The 22639-nt window shown below is 40.1% G+C and overlaps 1 protein-coding gene and 1 long non-coding RNA gene across 3 annotated transcripts in view; both read right to left on the bottom strand.

Moving 5' to 3' along the window:
* The window catches only part of IL1RAPL1 (interleukin 1 receptor accessory protein like 1), a 2314681-nt gene that overhangs the window by 1863415 nt on the left and 428627 nt on the right, over nucleotides 1–22639 (bottom strand). For both annotated transcript variants that reach the window (XM_077294673.1, XM_077294674.1), the window contains one exon: nucleotides 15991–16096. In XM_077294673.1, coding sequence (XP_077150788.1) covers nucleotides 15991–16072 — 82 coding nt within the window. In that variant the 5' untranslated portion in view covers nucleotides 16073–16096. The remainder of the gene's footprint in view (nucleotides 1–15990; nucleotides 16097–22639) is intronic.
* On the bottom strand, nucleotides 3646–7157 carry LOC143818007 (uncharacterized). Its single transcript, XR_013224256.1, has 3 exons — nucleotides 6197–7157; nucleotides 4102–5573; nucleotides 3646–3971 (listed from the first exon to the last, which is right to left on the bottom strand). It is a non-coding gene; the product is annotated as an uncharacterized LOC143818007 (long non-coding RNA).

Genomic DNA, 22639 nt, shown 5'->3' with positions numbered 1-22639 from the left:
CTGTGACCCACGCTTACCCTACAGGCAGTTTAAATAAAGTCTTTTCATATAATGTAGCAATATTGTTTATTATATCCCAAGTGCCTTTCCAAGTATCAATAAGGATTCCAGGAAAAAAAGGTCAAATAACTATTTCTTAAATGCCAGAAACATTTGGGATTTTCCGTTCTTTCAATAAATTCCCGAGGATCTATTAGCAGTCACTTCTCATAGACTTTCTTTGGACTCCATTACAGTGTCTCCAAGGATCTGGACCACAGTATTAAAAGTTTGTGATTATCTGTTTCAAATTGCCATTTGTGTCTGACTTTATACTGCTACTGGGAATAACTATCTTTTAAGTACAAAAAAATTGCTTTAATTATTCCTCAATACATTAGTTTCATGCTGAAATTGGTAAAAAAAATGACATTTCGATGTACAAGAGGTTTTGTCCTAAGAGCCTATGATTCTGAACATGTGATACACACTTTTTTCTTTACTGCTGTTGAAATAATTAGACATAGACGTTCTCTACAATTATTTGATTTATATCAGAAAATATTCAAACCTAATAGTGCACTTAAAGTCATCTGTCAGTAGGATCAACCCCCCTAAGCCATCTACATGGACATGTAGGTCATAGAAATCGGAATAAAATGCTACCTTGATATCTACAGTACAATTAAATGTCTTATTCTAAAAAAATCCACATTTTCTGATATGTAAATGAGCTGTTCTGGGCTATGGGTCAGAAACTGATCAGCATGAGACTCGGCCTCCACAGCTTATTTTAAATAAAGAGAGGTGTTACCATTGTGACATGTGATGGCCGCTCTTTGCTTTCCTGATCTCACTGCAGAGCTGTATGTGATTATACCTGACACATCTGAAGGTTCCTCTCAGTGCTTCAGCTTCCATTTCACAGGTAGCCAGTGTTTCAATAATATTGCAATACAGCAGAGCTGTGAGAGCTGCAGTTGCTAACATGTTAGTTAGGAGACAAAGTTCAGTTCTGCTGTTCTATATTAGTTACATGTCTCAAACTGGCAATGGCATCATTCATTTAACATAATCTCTGGAAGCAGAATCTCATGTAGATCAGTGTTTTGCCCACAGCTCATTTACATATTAACAAAAAATGTACATTTCTCTGGAATTAGAGATCGGATTGCGGATATCAAGGTATCACTTTTATTCATCTCCCTATGACCTACATCTGCAAATATATGGCTTAGGAGGGATGTGCCTACTGACAGATTTCCTTTAAAATACCACAACTATTTTATGTTTTAACAATATATATACATTGTTGGATTTACATATTACATATCAAAAACAGTGTTTAATAAGAACCCTATGTTATTTAAATACACTTTTTTTACTTATTTTGTTATAGCATGGTACAATATAAGATCATTCTGTAGGTTTTTGTCTGTTTAATCACCAATGTGGACACACTTTCATGTGCTGCACCCAAGCTCAGATTTTTTTGTTCTTTGTATTTTTGCATTTTGTGCATGCTGAGGTGTGGCCTCCCTTCCTTCAGCTAGATTACATTTATTGTTTTTATTGTAGCAAGCTGCATATTTGAGGATATAGAAAAATGATTTGGAGGTGTACATCAATTATAATGAAATTGGAGAGAACCCCAAATAACCCTCATTGTGAAGCCTTAAAGGGAACCTGTCAGCAGTTTTGGCCGATATAAGATATGGCCACCGCCTTTCAGAGCTCATCTACAGCATTCTATAATGCTGTAGATAAGCCTCAGATCTGACCTGAAAGATAAGAAAAATAAGTTTTATTATACTTACCCGGGGGGCGGTCTGGTGCGGTTCGGTCCAATGGGTGTCACAGGCCTGGGTTCGGCACCTCCCATCTTCTTGTAATGCTGCCCTCCTGTTGCTTCATCGCTCCCCGACATTGCACTCCTGGCAGGTGTACTTATCTACCCTGTCGAGGGCAGAGCAAAGTACTGCAGTGCGCAGGCGCTGGGAAAGGTCAGAGAGGCCCAGCGCCTGCGCACTGCAGTACTTTACTCTGCCCTCAACTGGGCAGATAAGTACGCCTGTGCAGGAGCACGATGCCGGGGAGCAATGAAGCAACAGGAGGGCGGCATCACAAGAACATGGGAGGCACCGGACCCAGACCTGGGACACACATTGGACCAGACCACACCAGACCGCCCCCCCTGGGTGAGTATAATAAAACTTAATTTTCTTATCTTTCAGGTAGGACCGGGTGCGAACACCTACAGTATCTGGCAGAATAGGACATATAAGTTTAGCGCACTAGTCACCCCAATATGTTTCACTGCTTTCACATGAATGGCAGCTGACCAAAAATGCCATCTATATATAGCCTCTGTGTACATCAATAACCAATAGGTTTGCTAATTGCAAAAAATTACATCAGTCGTATCAACACCAATGGATAGAATAGCCAACCAATGATATTAGGTCATATTTTCATATAAGGCCTGTAGTGATATGTTGCAAAGACTTGTGACCTATCTTATTATTGCTATAGAAACAGGTAGCATACACAAAAGTTCACTCAGCCTTGTATTCCAATCAATAGAGAGCTTTTCCTCTGACACGTCATAGTGATGTAGTGCCTCCTATTTGATCAGTTCAGCGGAAATATCTCCCTCTCTTCTCTCCAATTTGGTGCTCGCAGCGAGTGTATCATTGCTACCTTGATCCAATTTGATGTAAACTCGTAAAGACATATGTCATGATGATGTGGTGTACTACAATTGTTTGGAAGCCGTAAAAAATGTTGGGGGGACTAGTATGCTAAACTTATATGTCCTATTCTGCCAAATAGGTGTTAGCACCCAGGAGTGTTACCCATTAAGAGCATTGATCACTTTATTATTGATAAATCAAGGCAGATTAGGAACATAATTTTAAATACTGTAAAACATTGTTATATAATATTAAATTAATAAAATGTAACCCCTTCATGACCTTGGGATTTTCCATTTTTCCGTGTTCGTTTTTCGCTCCCCTCCTTCCCAGAGCCATAACTTTTTTATTTTTCCATCAATATGGCCAAGTGAGGGCTTATTTTTGTGAGACGAGTTATACTTTTGAATTACATCATTGGTTTTACCATGTTGTGTACTAGAAAACAGGAAAAAAATTCCAAGTGCGGTGAAATTGCAAAAAAAGTGCCATCCCACACTTGTTTTTTGTTTTGCTTTTTTGCTAGGTTCACTAAATGCTAAAACTGACCTGATATTATGATTCTGCAGGTCATTTCGAGTTCATAGACACCAAACATGTCTAGGTTCTCTTTTATCTCAGTGGTGAAACAAAATTCCAAACTTTGCTAAAAAAAAATTGCGCCATTTTCCGATACCCATAGCGTCTCCATTTTTCGTGATCTGGGGTCGGTTGAGGGCTTATTTTTTGCATTCCAAGCTGACGTTTTTATTGATACCACTTTTGTGCAGATACGTTCTTTTGATCGCCCGTTATTGCATTTTAATGCAATGTCGCGGTGACCAAAAAAACGTAATTCTGGCATTTTGAATTTTTTCCTCGCTACGCTGTTTAGCAATCAGGTTAATGCATTTTTTTATTGATAAATCGAGTGATTCTGAAAGCGGCGATACCAAATATGTGTAGGTGTTTGATTTTTTTATTGTTTTATTTTGAATGGGGTGAAAGGGGGGTGATTTAAACTTTAATATTTTTTTTATTTTTTTCACATTTTTTTTACTTTTTTTTAAAACTTTTGCCATGCTTCATTAGCCTCCATGGGAGGCTAGAAGCTGGCACAACTCGATCGGCTCTGCTACATAGCAGCGATCATCAGATCGCTGCTTTGTAGCTGAATTGCAGGCTTGCTATGAGCGCCGACCACAGGGTGGTGCTCACAGCAAACCGGAATCAGTAACCATAGAGGTCTCAAGTAACCTCTATGGTTACTATGCAGAAGCATTGCTGACCCACGATCATGTGACGGGGTTTGGCGATGCGCTCATTTCCGGCCCGATGGCTGGAAGCGCCGGTTAAATGCCGCTGTCTGCGTTTGACAGCGGCATTTAACTAGTTGATAGCGGCAGGTGAATCGTAATTTCACCGGCCGCTTTTGCGGGCACATGTCAGCTGTTCAAAACAGCTCACATTTCCTAACTTTTAGTGTAACACAAACCTGAACAGGGTCACCTTATCAATGGTAGCATGACTTTTATGCTTTTGTTAACCAAAAACAAGAACAAAGAATCCTAAGTTATTTAAATGCCCTTTTGCTTTTTTACGCATTTAGTTACAGGAGGGTGTATTATCATTCTTTTTCTTGTAGTTTTTTTCTGTCAAATTGCCAATGTGAACATGCGTTTATGTGCTCCACGTATTTCAACCTAAACCCAAGCTCAATTTTTTGTGTTTTTTCAAGTTTGAGTAGTGTTGATGGCTGATGACTGTAGTCAATATTTATAAGCTACTTAAATATGTCTTAATACTTAATAGACTATGATATATTTTCTATGGGTAAAGCTAAATAGCAATGAAGAACTAATGAATTAATGAGGAATTAGTTGAAATAAAGCCTAAAATAAATTTGGCTTGAAATTATATTTTGCCAGACTTGATTGCTGGCACTAAGAATAGCCAGCTGCATAAATCTGGCAAAGATTACCTCTTGGCTGAAAAAATATTTATATTGGGCAATTTTTATGCAACCTTGAAACATACTTCAAAGATGAAAAAAGCCCAGTGAAAAGATTCAGTTTTGAATTAATGTGTCCTACTTTATTTGCGCAATCAGGAGAGGAAATTAGATGAAAACATTTATATGGATTATATTTTTGTTTATAAAAAAAAATCTAATGAAAGATGATCTGAAAACCTGTTTTATTTAATGGTTAGCTAAAAAGTTTGAACATCAAAGTACATCTGTAGGCCACCATGCCAGGATATTTTATTTTTATGAGCAGCTATCATTTGCACTTGGGCTGAAGAGCAAAAAAATTCACTTTGCTTTTGAAACGGTGGAAAATTGTAACTTTTTATGCTGACTGATATATACAGTGGGGGAAATAAGTATGTTGTACCTTGCTGATTTTGTAAGTTTGCCCACTGACAAAGATGTGAACAGAATATAATTTTAAGAGTAGGCTAATTTTAGTATTGAGAGATAGAATATCAAAAATAAAATCCAGAAAATCACATTGTATGAAATACATAAATTTATTTGCATTTCATAGTGAGAAATAAGTATTTGATCCCATACCAACCATTAAGAGTTCTGGCTCCTGCAGACCAGTTAGATGCTCCTAATCGACTCATTACCTGCATTAAAGACATCTGTCTTACATAGTCACCTTTATAAAAGACTCCTGTCCACAAACTCAATTAATCAGTCAGACTCTAATCGCTACAACAAGGGCAAGACCAAAGAGCTTTATAAGGATGTCAGGGACAAGATCATAGACCTGCACAAAGCTGGAATGGGCTACAAAACCATAAGTAAGATGCTGGGTGAGAAGGAGATAACTGTTGGTGCAATAGTAAGAAAATGGAAGGAATACAAAATGACTGTCAATCAACATCGATCTGGGGCACCATGCAAAATCTCACCTCATGAGTAGTGTTGAGCATTCCGATACCGCAAGTATCGGGTATCGGCCGATACTTGCTGTATCGGAATTCCGATACCGAGATCCGATACTTTTGTGGTATCGGGAATCGGTATCGGGATCAATATTAATGTGTAAAATAAAGAAGAAAAATAAAAAATATTGATATACTCACCCTCTGACACGCCCTGGTTGTTACCGCCAGCCTCCGTTCATAAGAATGAGCGCTTGAAAGTCCTTAGATGACGTCGCGGCCTGTGATTGGTCGCGGAGCGGTCACGTGACCGCCACGCGACCAATCACAAGCCGTGACGTCATCTAAGGTCTTTCAAGCGCTCATTCTTAGGAACGAAGGCTGGCGGTTACAACCAGGGCGCGTCAGAGGGTGAGTATATCAATATTTTTTATTTTTATTCTTTATTTTACACATTAATATGGATCCCAGGGCCTGAAGGGGAGTTTCCTCTCCTTCAGACCCTGGGAACCATCAGGATACCTTCCGATACTTGGTGTCCCATTGACTTGTATTGGTATCGGGTATCGGTATCGGTGATATCCGATACTTTTCGGGTATCGGCCGATACTATCCGGCCAGTACTATCCGAAGGTATCGCTCAACACTACTCATGGGGCATCCTTGATCATGAGGAAGGTGAGAGATCAGCATAAAACTACACAGGGGGACTTGTTAATGATCTCAATGCAGCTGGGACCATGGTCACCAAGAAAACCAATGGTAACACATTATGCCATAAAGGTTTAAAATCCTGCAGTGCCCGTAAGGTCCCCCTGCTCCAGAAGGCACATGTGCAGGCCCATCTGAAGTTTACCAATGAACACCTGGATGATTCTGTGAGTGACTGTGAGAAGGTGCTGTGGCAGATGAGATAAAAATTTAGGTCATTGGCATTAACTCAACTTACTGTGTTTGGAAGAAGAGAAATGCTGCCTATGACCCAAAAAACGCTGTCCCCACTGTCAAGCATAGATGTAGAATCATTATAATTTGGGGTGTTTCTCTGCTAAGGGCACAGGACTACTTCACCACTTCAATGGGAGAATGGATGGAGCCATGTACCGTAAAATCCTGAGTGACCACCTCCTTCCCTCAGCCAGGACATTGAACATGGGTCGTGGCTGGGTCTTCCAGCAAGACAATGACCCAAAACATACAACCAATGCAACAAAGGAGTGGCTCGAAAAGAAGCACATTATGGTCATGAAGTGTCCTAACCAGTTTCTAGACTTTAATCCCATAGAAAACTTATGGAGGGAGTTGAAGCTCCGAGTTGCCAAGCGACAGCCTCAAAATCTTAATGATTTACAGATGATCTGCAAAGAGGAGTGGACCAAAATTCCTCCTGACATGTGCGTAAACCTCATCATCAACTACAAAAAAGTCTGACTGCTGTGCTTGTCAAAAAAGGTTTTGCCACCAAGTATTAAGCTTTGTTTACCAGAGGGATCAAATACTTATTTCTCACTGCAAAATGCAAAAAAATGTATATAATTTATACAATGTGATTTTCTGGACTTTATTTTTTATATTCTGTCTCTCAATGTTAAAATTAACCTACCCTTAAAATTATAGCCTGTACATGTTTATGTCAGTTGGCAAACTTACAAAATCAGCAAGGGATCAAATAATTATTTCCTATATATATATATGTATATGAAAAATTAAGAGACCACTGCAAAATGTTCAGTTTGTCTGATTTTTCTCTTTATACTGTAGGTATATTTTTGAGTAAAATGTAAATTTTTCCTTTATTCTGTAAAAACCAGACAACATGTCTCCGAATTACGAAGTAATACATTATGTATTTTAGTTTTCTGAAATGGTCAACATTACAAAAAAACAGCGCTTTCATACCTCAAATAATGCAAAGAAAACAAGTTCTAAATCATTTAGAAACAACAATACTAATGTTTTAACTCAGGAAGAGTTCAAAAATCAATATTTTGTGGAATAACCATGATTTTTAATCACAGCTTTCATGCGTCTTGGCATGCTTTACATCAGTCTTTCATACTGCTTCTGGCGCAAAAATGTAAGCTGTTCTTCTTTGTTTGATGGCTTGTGACTATCCATCATCCTCTTGATTACAAGCCTCTTGGCTCCTTCTGTGATTTTACAGTACGTGGCTGCTGAATTGTCGGCTTTTCTTCTATCTATCTATCTATCTATCTATCTATCTATCTATCTATCTATCTATCTATCTATCTATCTATCTATGTGTTATACAGTATATATATATATATACGTGTGTCACTGACATCTATATATCTATGTATTCTATGTTTATATATCAATATATTTTCTATCTATTCTATTCTAAACTGTCACGCTATGATTTTACTGTACGCAGCAGATGAATTGATGGCTTTTCAAAGGACATTGGTGCTTAAAAATCAGACAGCACTCGCATGGTCCGAGTGCTGTGCGATTTTTTTCTTGCACCCATAAGCTTGCAGTGGCCAGTCTTGGCTGACTCTCAATGTCAATCACAGCCTGGTGTGATTTTACATGCACTTCGAATATGCCTGAGAAGAAAAATGCTGATGTGATCTGCCCCATAGATTATCACTGGGCTGAGTGCTATGCAATGTTTTCTCGCATAGCACTCGGCCATATTCTACAATAGTGTGACTCTGTCATAAGAGTTTTTCTATCGAAAGCTTGTATTGCAGCTACTAATAGATCAGTCTCATTTCCTTATATGAAAATGTAATATTAAAGATACAAAAAATATAAAAACAACTCATAACATCTGTCCCACAGTAATAAAAAATATTGACAAAAAACAGATCACAAACATTAACAAAATATATATGTTAGTTGTGTTATTTATGTATTAAGTCATCCTGAGGAGCAAACATTGAATCACATGATAAAAGAATCCAAATGACAAGGCTTAGCTCTTTACTACAATTCTGGGTCATCTAGTAAAGAATGCCATAGTCATTGTCAGAAACAGCAGCAATGAATGTTCGAGGGCATTTCAGACCTTCAATATAAATGTATTGCACATAACCATGGAAACAAAATATGAGAAAAAGAAGTTTGCTCAATTACTATGGAAACAGAGAAAAAGCAAACACAAGTTTGTCATGATTGCTTTATAGATTGTGTTATGTACAATAGACAGGTACAGTATCATTTAGTATTATTACTAATATTATTATGATTTTCTCTAAACATTATAAAGGCCAACAGTAGCTTATTTTTTATATCCTCTCTATACTGAATGGAAATGATTAAGAACATGTGCTGGTTGTTTGTACTATAATTTGTCTTTCTATAGTTGTACTTCTTGAAACATTAAAATTACTTTGGATCTATTTTTATTATCTTTACAAGGTCTGGAACTATTTTTGCAAAAAAAGTGCTAAAAAAGATGAGAAGTGTTGAGCATTCCGATACTGCAAACATCGGGTATCGGCCGATATTTGATGTATCGGAATTCCGATACCGAGTTCCGATATTTTTGCGATATCGGAAATCGGAATTGGAAGTGTGCGGTGCGTATGGTTCCCAGGGTCTGGAGGAGAGGAGACTCTCCTTCAGGCCCTGGGATCCATATTCATATAAAAAATAAATAATAAAAATAAAAAATATTGATATAATTCCTCCGGCGGACCCTGGCTCTTAGCGGTGCCTCCGTTCCTAAGAATGCAGGGAGTGAAGGACCTTCGATGACGTCGCGGCTTGTGATTGGTCACGTGAGCGGTCACATGAGCGGTCATGCGACCAATCACAAGCCGCGACATCATCGAAGGTCCTTCACTCTGCATTCTTAGGAACGGAGGCAGACGCTTGGACCGGTGAGAGCCGGGGCCGTCCGAGGGGTGAGTATATCAATATTTTTTTTATTATTATTTATTTTATACATGAATATGGATCCCAGGGCTTGAAGGAGAGTTTCCTCTCCTTCAGACCCTGGGAACCATTCCGATATTTTGTGTCCCATTGATATCCATTGGTATCGGGTATCGGTATCGGCGATATCCGATATTTTTTGGATATCGGCCGATCCAATCTGATACCGATACCTTTGCATATCGGAAGGTATCACTCAACACTAAAGATGAGTTAAACTTTATTTTTTTGTAATTCATGCAAAGAAGCCCTGAAATAGAATACAAATGGTATGATATGTAAGTGTCTACTAGAGTATATGATGATTATGGGTAAAGGAAGAGCAGGGTTATCAGATCCTTTTTTCAAATTTTTTGCAGCAATGTTATTATTATTATTGTTATTATTAGTAGGGTTGAGCGAAACGGGTCGTTCATTTTCATAAGTCGCCGACTTTTGGCAAAGTCGGCGTCTCATGAAACCTGATCCGATCCCAGTGTGGGTCGGCCACGTGGAACACGAACTTGGCGCCAAAGTCGCGTTTCGAATGACGCCTTCCCCGCCATTTTTTTGAGCCAATTAATTGTGGGCAGCGTGATGACATAGGTTCCGGCTCCTGCGGCATCATAGTGCTATGTTACGTTTTCGGACGTAGTAATTTCCGGAGTCAAAAAATAACATATGCCTTGCACGGAGGAGAGAGAGAGAGAGAGAGAGAGAGAGAGAGAGAGAATAAAAAAAATAATTTCATTGACATACATTGGGTTTCGTGTTCCGGGTCCGGAACCCGACTTTACAGTAGAATCGGCCGATTCCATACGATCCGACATCCGAGAAGGTCGGGTTTCACAAAACCCACCTCGATCCTAAAAAAGCTAAGGTCGCTCAACCCTAATTATTAGTGTTAGTATATACGGTAATTACTGTACATTTTTGTATAATGTATAGACAAAGAATGTCTTATTGGTGGAAAAACGAATTTGATGGACCCAAGTATTTTCTCAACCTGTATAACTATGTAACTATATGTAACAATATCTATGTATTACATATTTCCCTTTCAAAAGGAAAAGCCACAGTCAGTAGTGATGAGCGAGTGTGCTTGTTACTCGGGTTTCTCTGAGCATGCTTGGGTGGTCTACGAGTATTTTGGCATACTCTAAGATTTAGTTTATGTCAATGCAGCTGCATGGTTTGTGGCTGCTAGACAGCTTGAATACATGTGGGGGTTGCTTAACAAACAGGCAATCCCCACATGTGTTCAAGCTGTCTAGAGCCGCAAACTATGCAGCTGCGTCAACATGAATTAAATCTCAGAGTATGCCAAAATACTCGTAGACCACCCGAGCATGCTCGGAGAAACTCGAGTAACGAGCACACTCATCACTAATAGTCAGCCCTTGCTAAAGAGGAAAACATACTTATATAATATCCATATTGTCACAACAAATTTAGACTGGGTCTACGTGGAACCATTAGCTCTGTCACACATTCACTGGTACTACTGCTCACTCTAAGCAAATCATTTTGGTCATTGGTGAGGATAAATGGGCCTTTAATCAAGTTTAGAACTTAGGACTGCATGAGATGTACATTTGCAAAATGGCGTACTCCTTTTAATTTTTTATTGCTCCATTTCCATTTAGAATTCATATACAAAGAGCCTGAATTGAAATATTCCAAATTCCTTAGACTTTGTGTTATACAGCCATGGACACATGTGCAGCCATATGGTACCTTTACACAATCTTATTGTAAGTTGATACATTTTAATGTTTGATAATGCTTCTAGAGAATACAATGGAAATATAATAACTAGCGATGAGCCAGTATGCTCATTACTTGGGTTTCTCTGAGCATGCTCGGGTGGTCTCCGAGTATTTTGGTGTGCTCGGAGATTTAGTTTATGTTGACGTTTATTTGCAGCTGCTAGACAACTTGAATACATGTGGGGGTTGCTTAACAAACAGGCAACCCCCACATGAATTCAAGCTGTCTAGAGCCGCAAATCATGCAGCTGCGTCTACCTAAACTAAATCTCCGAGAATGCCGAAATACTCGGAGACCACCCTAGCAAGCTCAGAGAAACCCGAGTAACGAGTATGCTCACTCATCACTAATAATAAGTAATTGAGTATGATAATAATTGTGTCTAGTTCTTAAGTAGCAATTCAAGGTACAGTAAAGTCTCATAAAAATATATGGGAAGAGGATTTTGAGGTTGTAGTATATATAGTGTACGTGAGGATTTAAAGTCGACCTAATATACAATGATATTAGCAACATAGAGGTAGCATCACATACAACAATAAGGCAGCTATGAATGCAGTGGTCATAAGTTTATATCACATGGCTACTGCTTAAAAGACTCAACTGTTTATATAAACTGTTATCAAAGGGCACAAGGCTCTCTTCATGATTAACATTTATCAAAAACCTGCCATTTCCTTTTCACATCATGCATAAAAACGCTGCTACTGTAATTTCCTAGAACAAGTGTATAAAAAACTCATTTGTACATAATAAGCACATTCAACCAGACCAGCACAGCATTTTTTACGGTTACACAAATTTACAATTTTCTTTGCGCTATCAACCGGAGCAGATGATCAAAGCCACACAATGAAACCACAAATTCCATTTATATATATATATATATATATATATATATATATATTATACATATATATATATATATATTATATATATATATATAAATATAAAGAGGGACATTTATATATATTTAAATGTGTGTATATATGTAGTATATACACTGAAAAAAGTATGAGCCGAAACGTCGCCATGCCATGTGTGTCTGATTAAATCCACTTTTTCACTTGAAGTAAATGAAGTGCTGTTTTCCTTTTTTGATTATATAGTATATATATACTGAATAGAAGAATATATATATATATATATATATATATATATACACTCACCGGCCACTTTATTAGGTACACCATGCTAGTAACGGGTTGGACCCCCTTTTGCCTTCAGAACTGCCTCAATTCTTCGTGGCATAGATTCAACAAGGTGCTGGAAGCATTCCTCAGAGATTTTGGTCCATATTGACATGATGGCATCACACAGTTGCCGCAGATTTGTCGGCTGCACATCCCAAAGATGCTCCATACAAGGCAGGATGGATCCATGCTTTCATGTTGTTTACGCCAAATTCTGACCCTACCATCCGAATGTCGCAGCAGAAATCGAGACTCATCAGACCAAGCAACGTTTTTCCAATCTTCTACTGTCCAATTTCGATGAGCTTGTACAAATTGTAGCCTCAGTTTCCTGTTCTTAGCTGAAAGGAGTGGTACCCGATGTGGTCTTCTGCTGCTGTAGCCCATCTGCCTCAAAGTTCGATGCACTGTGCGTTCAGAGATGCTCTTAGGCCTACCTTGGTTGTAACGGGTGGCGATTTGAGTCACTGTTGCCTTTCTATCAGCTCGAACCAGTCTGCCCATTCTCCTCTGACCTCTGGCATCAACAAGGCATTTCCGCCCACAGAACTGCCGCTCACTGAATTTTTTTTCTTTTTCGGACCATTCTCTGTAAACCCTAGAGATGGTTGTGCGTGAAAATCCCAGTAGATCAGCAGTTTCTGAAATACTCAGACCAGCCCTTCTGGCACCAACAACCATGCCACGTTCAAAGGCACTCAAATCACCTTTCTTCCCCATACTGATACTCGGTTTGAACTGCAGGAGATTGTCTTGACCATGTCTACATGCCTAAATGCACTGAGTTGCCGCCATGTGATTGGCTGATTAGAAATTAAGTGTTAACAAGAAGTTGGACAGGTGTACCTAATAAAGTGGCCAGTGAGTGTATATATATATATATATATATATATATATATATATATATATATATATATATATATATTCATTATACATTAATAATTAACAAGCATATGTAAATTAAGAAGCAATGGTACAGTTTTCTTTCTTCCAGGAGAGAAAAAACACATTATGACAAAACTGTTTACTTCTGGGCAAGTTGTGATAGTGTAGTGCAGAGAAATTAGCATCATAGTCCAGAACCTTAACTGTGTCCTAGGGAAGAGGTTACAAATCTACTGCAATTATGTTTAAGGTTAACTGTATTTTTAAGTAAATGTCCAGAGTGAGCTGCCCTGTGTGTAAATGAAGAATTACATATTGTTGGCCATTTTATAACTTGCATCCTGCAGTTTCACCAGATTCCCCCCTCTGCAGACTCTATCTCTTGAAGGAAATTGGTCAGCAGATTTTTTCTATGTAATCTGAGGGTAGTATGAAGTAGGGGATGAGACATAAATTTCAGGGATATGTCACTTATTAGGCTATGTGCTGTTGTTTAAATTCAATGAGTGTTTTATCAGCAAGAGATTATCACCACCCAGGCTACAGCTCATCTGCCTTCTTGTCCAACTCAGCCCCACCACTGATTAGCAGCTCACTGTCAATAAACCATGTACATAGAGAGCCTGGTATGGGTGGAGTTAGCTTTCTGAGCTCTGCTACATGTTACATCTAAAACGTTTGATTTTGTCACAACTGCTGCACCCAATAAACTAAGTGATATATTTCTGAAATCAGTGTCTCTTTTCCTACATTTTGCTGCTCTCAGATGAAGTTGAAAAAACTGGTGACAAATTCCCTTTAACTTGCAATAGACTCTGAGCTGGTGGGAGGAAACCAGCTACTGTGATCTCTCCCATACACAACTTAACACACGCTTCTCATTCTATAATCCATGGAAAAGCAGCAGAAACATGGAGGACAAGATATAGCAGAAGCGATCAGTATAGAAGTGACTCCCGCTCTCAGGTCAGTTAAGAGGCTATTTAATCATTTTTCTGTGTCTCGTTCTGCCTTTTTTATTACTCTGCTTCTCAATCATCCTTCCCATCTCCTTTGAAGAGAGTATAATAGGGTGAGAATTTAGGCACTTTCCTGTGGCAGCAGTCCATCTTGTCTTGAGCACGACATTTGAGCTGCTTTTGTTTTCAAAGTGCAAATCAAGATGAGAACTAAACTTCTCTGATGAGATATATTACAAAGTTTCTTACATCTGCATTTACTATTATTCTTTAACATGAAATATCTTTCCTCTTAAACAACGACCAATGCAAATCATGCATAATCATGAAACCTATGTCTAAAATTCTCAACTTAGCCAAGCCCATCTATAGCACCTGAAGGACAAATGGCTTCAAGCAGATAAATAGACAATAAAACTGCGTTAGATAAGAAGCAGTCACTTGCCAGTCACTGTAATGAATGCTTCCTTAAAGCGAAGGTTTTATATAACGGGATTTGGATGTTTTGCCCCCAGCAGTTTGCCCCGAGTACATTTACTTCACCTGTGGGAAGTTATACCATCCAGCTGCCATACCATCACCCCAGAGGACCCCTTTAAGCAGCGTCGGTCTCTACTGACCAAATATCACAGGTGGCACCACGAACACAAACTTTATTCACCAAACATTTAATAGACTTTTCCCTTTCATTTGAGTGCCTAGGGCCACGGACTGGGTTGCAGCCACCATGACGTCCCCTTCAAGTACCGGACCTGGTACCAAGTACCCCATTGCCCTGGTGGGCGACTCAACTTGGCGTCACAAAGAGGATGTACCCGGGGGTGAACTGCTAGAGGTTAACTGCTGGGGGTGAATTGCTGGGGGCGAACTGCTGAGGGCGAAACATCCTATAACCCATGTGACAGAGGTTGGTCAGTGTCACTTACTTTATAGCTATGGGATATTATGGTGCTTGTATGCACGACACCTGCACATCTGCCTATACATTACACAGAGAAGATGGCTGCCAGTGTCAACCAGTGAAGCATTAACTGAAAGGGGTTAGTACAAAGGGCAATAAGCACTTTAAAAAAGTCGCATACGTTTTTGTAGTAAATATAGATCTGAGTAACTATTTTATGTTGTCATTTTCATTTAAACTCTTGTGTGTTTTTTTACAATTCTAGTCTGAAACAAATAGTAATAATAAGTAAAACACACACAGTTAATGATGGTACAGGAATGTGACCTTTATTTCTAAATCAAATAACCTCCTTTTTTTCATTTTCGTCTTTCATATTCAACCTATCAAGACGAGTTTCCTTATAACATAGCTGTTGCAATACTTTAAAACATCATCACAATTTATTAAAGTACGCAAAACACTATTCCACAATAAATCAACATGAGACAATAAAACCTCAGCAAATCCAATTTCCCCAATTTTTCGACAGTCATACTGAACACTTAGCACACATGATCAAAAATCTAGGGCCAGCTCTATCAATAAATGTATGTCCACATGCATCCACATAATATCAAATGGAAAACCATTTTATAAAAAATTTGATGGTCCAATTCAGAAAATATATTGCATGGAGCCTTATCCAATAAATATTAATGCCATGACGACGACTGCACTGTAATCCAATCATAACACTACAGTACACTACATTTCCAACATTAGCTAAGCTCACTAACACTTATTTAGGATCTTCGATGTCACTGCCTATGTCACGACCCCCTGCAAAAGAGTAAAACAAACTCACTTACCAGAACCTCTTTTAGTAACGACTTTCAAGCTTTGTGCCAGGGTAACATAATAGAGGATCAAATGTGGAATAGGAGCTTTCATCTTGTGACTCTCAAGAAAAGGTCTCTGAAATAAAAGACATTTTTCTTTTAGAGGCGATCAAAAAGTACCAGATAAAATGACAAAATAGAGTGAGACTAAATACACACAATTTTTTTGCTTCATCTATTAATTGCTGCAGAAGAGTAAGAGTAAGAGAGAAGATCATAAATATATAAGTATATAGTGTTATAGAAGAGAAGACCTGTTCATAAAATCCAGAGACTTATTTTTCACCTAGATTAGAAAAACCAACAGAGTGTTAGTTGATGGCATACTCCTATGTATAGACAACAGCCGTTTCGCACCGGGAAGACACTTCTTCCTGGTCCCAGTGAGAAACATCTGTTGTCCATACATAGGAATATGCTATTCACGATCACCCTGTTACTTTTATCCATTTGGAAATAAAGTCTCCGAATTATATGCACGGGTGAGTGCAGCAATTGGCTCTCTTCTACAATATTATTATTATTATTATTTATTGTTATAGCGCCATTTATTCCATGGCGCTTTACATTTGAAGAGGGGTATACATAATAAAAACAAGTACAATAATCTTAAACAATACAAGTCATAACTGGAACAGGAGGAGAGAGGACCCTGCCTGCGAAGGCTCACAATCTACAAGGGATGGGTGAGAATACAGTAGGTGAGGATAGAGCTTGTCATGCAGCGGTTTGGTTGATCGGTGGTTACTGCAGGTTGTAGGCTTGTCGGAAGAGGTGGGTCTTCAGGCTCTTTTTGAAGGTTTCGATGGTATGTGAGAGTCTGATGTGTTGTGGTAGAGGGTTCCAGAGTAGGGGTGATACGCAAGAGAAATCTTGTATACGATTGTGGGAAGAGGAGATAAGAGGGGAGTAGAGAAGGAGATCTTGTGAGGATCGGAGGTTGCGTGTAGGTAAGTACCAGGAGACGAAGTCACAGATGTATGGAGGAGACAGGTTGTGGTTGGCTTTGTAAGTCATGGTTAGGGTTTTGTAGTGGAGTCTCTGGGCAATAAGGAGCCAGTGAAGGGATTGACAGAGGGGAGTGGCCGGGGAATAGCGTGGGGACAGGTGGATTAGTCGGTCAGCAGAGTTTAGAATAGATTGGAGGGGTGCAAGAACGTTAGAGGGGAGGCCACAGAGCAGGAGATTGCAGTAGTCAAGGCGAGAGATGATGAGGGCATGGACTAGGGTTTTTGCAGATACTTGGTTGAGGAATGTACGGATTTATGAAATATTTTTGAGTTGAAGTCAGAAGGAAGTGGAAAGGGCTTGGATATGTGGTTTGAAGGAGAGATCAGCGTCAATGATTACCCCGAGGCAGCGAGCTTGTGGGACTGGGGAGAGTGGGCAGCCATGTACTGTAATGGTTAGGTTCGTTGGGGGGTCACGTGAGATTGGGGAAAGATGATGAATTCTGTTTTGTCCATGTTAAGTTTCAGAAATCTAGCAGAGAAGAAGGATGAAATAGTGGACAGGCTTTGAGGGATTCTGGTTAGTAGGGAGGTGATATCTGGTCCAGAGATGTAGATCTGTGTGTCATCAGCATAGAGGTGATACTGAAAGCCATGAGATTCTATGAGCTGTTCCAGGCCAAAGGTGTAAATGGAGAAGAGCATGGGCCCAAGGACTGAACCTCGTGGGACTCCGACAGATAGGGGGCGAGGTGAGGAGGTGGTGTGTGAGTGGGAGACGCTGAATGTCCGGTCTGTTAGGTATGATGAGATCCAGGATAGGGCCAAGTCTGTGATGCCAAGGGATGAGAGGGTCTGTAATAATAAGGAATGGTCCACTGTGTCAAAGGCAGCCGACAGGTCGAGGAGGAGGAGGACAGAGTAGTGTTGCTTGCTCTTGGCAGTTAAGAGGTCATTGGTGACCTTAGTTAGGGCATTTTCAGTGGAATGGTGTGACCGGAAGCCAGATTGTAAGCGGTCAAAGAGGGAGCAAGAAGAGAGATGGGAGGACAGTTCAAGGTAGACGTGTTGTTCCAGTAGTTTGGAGGCATAAGGGAGAAGTGATATAGGGTGATAGCTAGATACAGTGGATGGGTCAAGAGAGGGCTTTTTGAGGATAGGTGTGATGGAGTCATGTTTAAAGCTTGAGGGGAAAACACCAGTTGTTAGTGATAGGTTAAAGAGATGGGTTAGGGTTGGGATGAAGACTGTGGTGAGGTTTCGGATGAAGTGGGATGGGAGCGGGTCAAGTGCACAGGTGGTGAGATGCGATTTTGAGAGTGGAGTGGAGAGTTGATCTTCTGTAATGGTGGAGAAGTTGGTTTTGGAGGTGGAGGGCTGGGAAGTCAGGAGGAAGGGCTCTGGGGGTTGTTGACCAAAACTGTCTCTGATGTTCTCAATCTTCTGCTTGAAAAATGAGGCAAAGTCTTCAGCTGAGATAAGTGGGGAGGGAGGAGGTGCTTGGGGATGGAGGAGAGAATTGAAGGTGTTGAATAACTGTTTAGGGTTGTGAGACAGGGAGGATATGAGAGATGAGAAGTAGGTTTGTTTAGCTGTGGCGAGTGTGGTCTTCAAAGTAGTGAGGGACTGTTTGAATGCGATGAAGTGCTCATTGGAGTGGGATCTTTTCCATCTGCGCTCAGCAGCCCTGGAAGCTCGCCTCAGTTCTTTGGTCAGGCTGGTGTGCAAGGGTTGTCTGTTGATTTTGTGAGCTATGTTATGTGTAAGTGGGGCAGCAGATTCCAAAGCTACAGTTATTGTGGTGTTATATAGAGTGGCTGCGGCATCCGCATTGTGTAAGGAACTTATGTCTGTGAGAGGGAGGAGGGATTCAAAGAATGAATGTAGGTCAAGATGTTTAAGATTTCTGCGAGGGTGTGAAAGTTTGTGGGGTGGCGATTGTAGACATGGAGTGGAGAGGGATGAGAATGTGAGAAGGTTGTGGTCAGACAGAGGAAGAGGTGAGTTAGAGAGGTTAGATAAGGAGCAGAGGCGGGTGAAGATGAGGTCCAGTGTGTGTCCATCTTTGTGAGTGGCTGCAGAAGACCATTGAGTGAGGCAGAAGGAGGAAGTGAGAGATAGAAGTTTAGTGGCAGCTGAGAGGGAAGTGTCAAAGGGGATGTTGAAGTCGCCCATGATGATAGTGGGGATGTTCACGGAAAGGAAATGAAGTAGCCAGGTGGTGAAGTGGTCAAAGAAGGTGGTGGCTGGCCCTGGGGGGCAGTAAATGACAGCCAGTTGGAGGTTGGAGGGGGAGTAGATGCGCATAGAGTGCACCTCGAAGGAAGGGAGGGTATCAGAGGGTGGCAGTGGGATTGGGGTGAAGGAGCAGTTATCTGACAGGAGAAAACCAACTCCTCAGCCATGTTTGCTGCTGGGGCGGGGTGTGTGAGAAAGGTGGAAGCCACCTTAAGAGAGTGCAGCAGGGGAGGCTGTGTCAGAAGGGGTGAGCCAGGTTTCGTGATGGCGAGGAATGAAAGTTTGGTAGTAACAAAAAGATCATGGATGTAGGAAACTTGTTGCAGACAGAGCGAGCGTTCCACAGACCTCCTGTTAGTGGGACTGGGGAAGCGGGGGCTGGGCGAATGGGTATAAGGTTAGAGAGGTTACGGAAGTTTGTGATAGAGCATGAATGGGAGGTAGAAATGACTGTGGGAATGTGGTGAGGAGGACCAGGATTTGGAGAGATATCACCAGCAGTGAGAAGGAGCAGAGAAAGTGTTAGCAGGTGGGAGCAGGAGAGGGCATGAGGGGGCTGTCTGTTTTTGGAGGCAGATGATTGCCTGTTAAGGAACAGTTCTGAGGAGGAGGTGAGATGGATGGGGAGGATTGGATTGAAGAGGAGATGAACAGTTCCTTACTTGGTGTGGGGATTAGGGGAGTTAGCAGAAAGTGAAGGATTATAGGGGTGAAAGTGAAAACAAACAGAAACATTGTTTACAGTGACTTGCCATTTACCTTCAGTTCCCTTCAGGTTCAATTCAGGTTTTAATTCTACTGTTATCTTCACACTTTTAGGACACACTTCTAGGAATCACACTGCAGACTAAAGTCATGCAGACCTTAGCTATGCAATATATGTAAAACTAAGTGCGTTCAGGTGTGAAGCAGAGAGGAGTGGTCTCTGCTCATCTTGGTCAGAGAATTAAGGGTGGACCAGATGATACAATCAAGCCTGAATGAACAAGGCTATAAATAACACAGGGTAAGCTGGGGTTAGCTGAAAGGCATACCATGAGAATGTAAGGAGCAGAGGAAAGTCTGTGTGCAAAGCTGGGTGATGTACTATGTGCACTTTATATACATTGAACTTTCTATATATGCTGAGCACCATGAAATGTAAGCAGGATTACATACCTTCATGCAATGCAGATACTTTTTCTTTATATTGTAATATATATATATATATATATATATATATATATATATATATGTGTGTGTCTGTGTCCATGTATATATATATATATATATATATATATATATATATATATATATATACAGCTCTGGCAAAAAGTAAGAGACCACCACATCAAAACCCTGTCATTGGCAGCCCAATCTCCAGTCCTGAACCCCATTGAAAACCTCTGGAATGTAATCAAGAGGATGATGGATAGTCACAAGTAGGGTTGAGCGACTTTTATTTTTATAGGATCGGGTCGGGTTTCACGAAACCCGACTTTCTCAAAAGTCGGGTCGAGTGAAATCGGCCGATCCTATAAAAAAGTCGGGGTCGGGGTCGGCCGAAACACGAAACCCAATGCAGTACAATGGGATACTATGGTTCCCAGGGTCTGAAGGAGAGGAAACTCTCCTTCAGGCCCTGGGATCCATATTAATGTGTAAAATAGAGAATCAAAATAAAAAATATTGATATACTCACCCTCGGACGTGCCCTGGTACTAACCGGCAGGCTTCCTTCCTAAGAATGAGCGCGTGAATGACCTGCGGTGACGTCGCGGCTTGTGATTGGTCGCGAGCGGTCACATGGACAAGCCGTGACGTCATCTAAGGTCCTTCACGCGCTCATTCTTAGGAAGGAAGGCTGCCGGAAAGAAGCAGGGCGCATACGAGCGTGAGTATATTCCTATTAGGTATATACTCATATATGATGTCTGATCCAAATGATTATATAGTGATTCTAAATAAACACTATTTATCTCTTTCTGCAGAACCAGTCTGCTGGAAATTACTTTTGCAGCAAATTCTTTCTCTTTTGTCAACTATTTACTAAGTGACATTTGGTAATCCCTCTCCTTTTTGAAACATACTGTAGGTGCTGTTTTGCTTCTGCGTACTAAAAGCTGCAGAGCATCACATTACCTATCTCAGTTGCCACAGACTGTCGTATCAATCAAAGAATGGTGAACATGTCCACCATGTATATACATGGACATTATAGGAAATAAAATACTCTGTCTACTAGAGATGAGTGGATCAGGCAAAATTTGAATTCACCTGTCTGTTTGGATTTTCCCAGGAAATATGACATTCAAAATTGTTCTCGAATTGAAAGTCTCTTATTATGTTCTATGGTCTCTCTAGACCCAAGAGTATAATAAACGTAAGATGTAAAAAAATATAAAAAATTCTCATACTCACTATACCACTCATCTCTCCGGCCCATCACCCGTCTGTTCCTCAATGCATTTTGTGATCATAGCCACTTGACCTGAAATTCTCTCTCAAGCGAGTGGGACTTCTGACTCTGATCAGGCCCATGATAGTTCTTTGCAAGTATGTGTAAGATTGCCATTAATAAACACTGTGTGCCATGACCTTCCATGAGCTTGCGTAGAACTATCCCAATATCAGATTTACAAGACCCAGCTTAGCATGACAGGGTTTTTTAGTGAGAGCAGTGGTGAACAGAACATGTGATGAGAACTGGATAGGTGAAAGTGTGTGGTAAAGATAGTTTAAAGATTTTTTGTATTTTTTAACATATTGATGGCCCTTAATATTTCAAAATAATGGCAACCAGAAGCAACCATTGTGATGAATCTGCACAGAAGCAAATGTAAATGCAGATTTTTTTATTTACATTCAATTATATTTTCTCATCTCTACTAACTACATTCAACTGGTGATGAAAGTATTGAACATCCCACAAATTTTCAAAGTAAATATATTTCGAAATGTGTAATTGAAATGAAATTCTCAAAAGATATCGGTAACAACTCATCCAATTTACACAGACAAATAAATCAAACCATAGATGACCATAAATTAAGTTATGTGTAATAATGAGAAGGGACACAGGGAAAAGGTATAGAACACATGAAGAGAGAAAGGTGCAAAAAGCAATGGAAAGTCATAACACCAGCTGAAATCAATCAGTAATTAGAAAGCAATCCTGCCACTTAATGAAAAATAATATCAGCTGGTTCAACTGCTGGCCTATAAAAAAGGTGTCTTATCACCAGGGTTCCACAAAAGAAATATCTTATGATGGGTAAAACCAGTGAACTATCTCAACACGTTCACAAACTTAATGTGGCAAAACATTCTGAACACATTGGTTACAAAATAATTTCTAAACCACTGACGATTCCAGTGAACACAGTTGGGGCCATAATCCAGAAGTGGAAAGAACATAATTTCACCATTAACCAGCCAAGACCATGTGCTCC

The sequence above is a fragment of the Ranitomeya variabilis genome, chromosome 3 (genome assembly GCF_051348905.1).
Source record: "Ranitomeya variabilis isolate aRanVar5 chromosome 3, aRanVar5.hap1, whole genome shotgun sequence".
NCBI classification, from domain to species: Eukaryota; Metazoa; Chordata; class Amphibia; order Anura; family Dendrobatidae; genus Ranitomeya; species Ranitomeya variabilis.
The sequence above is the reverse complement of the archived record's forward strand: the minus strand, read 5'-3'. Positions and strand labels throughout refer to the sequence as shown.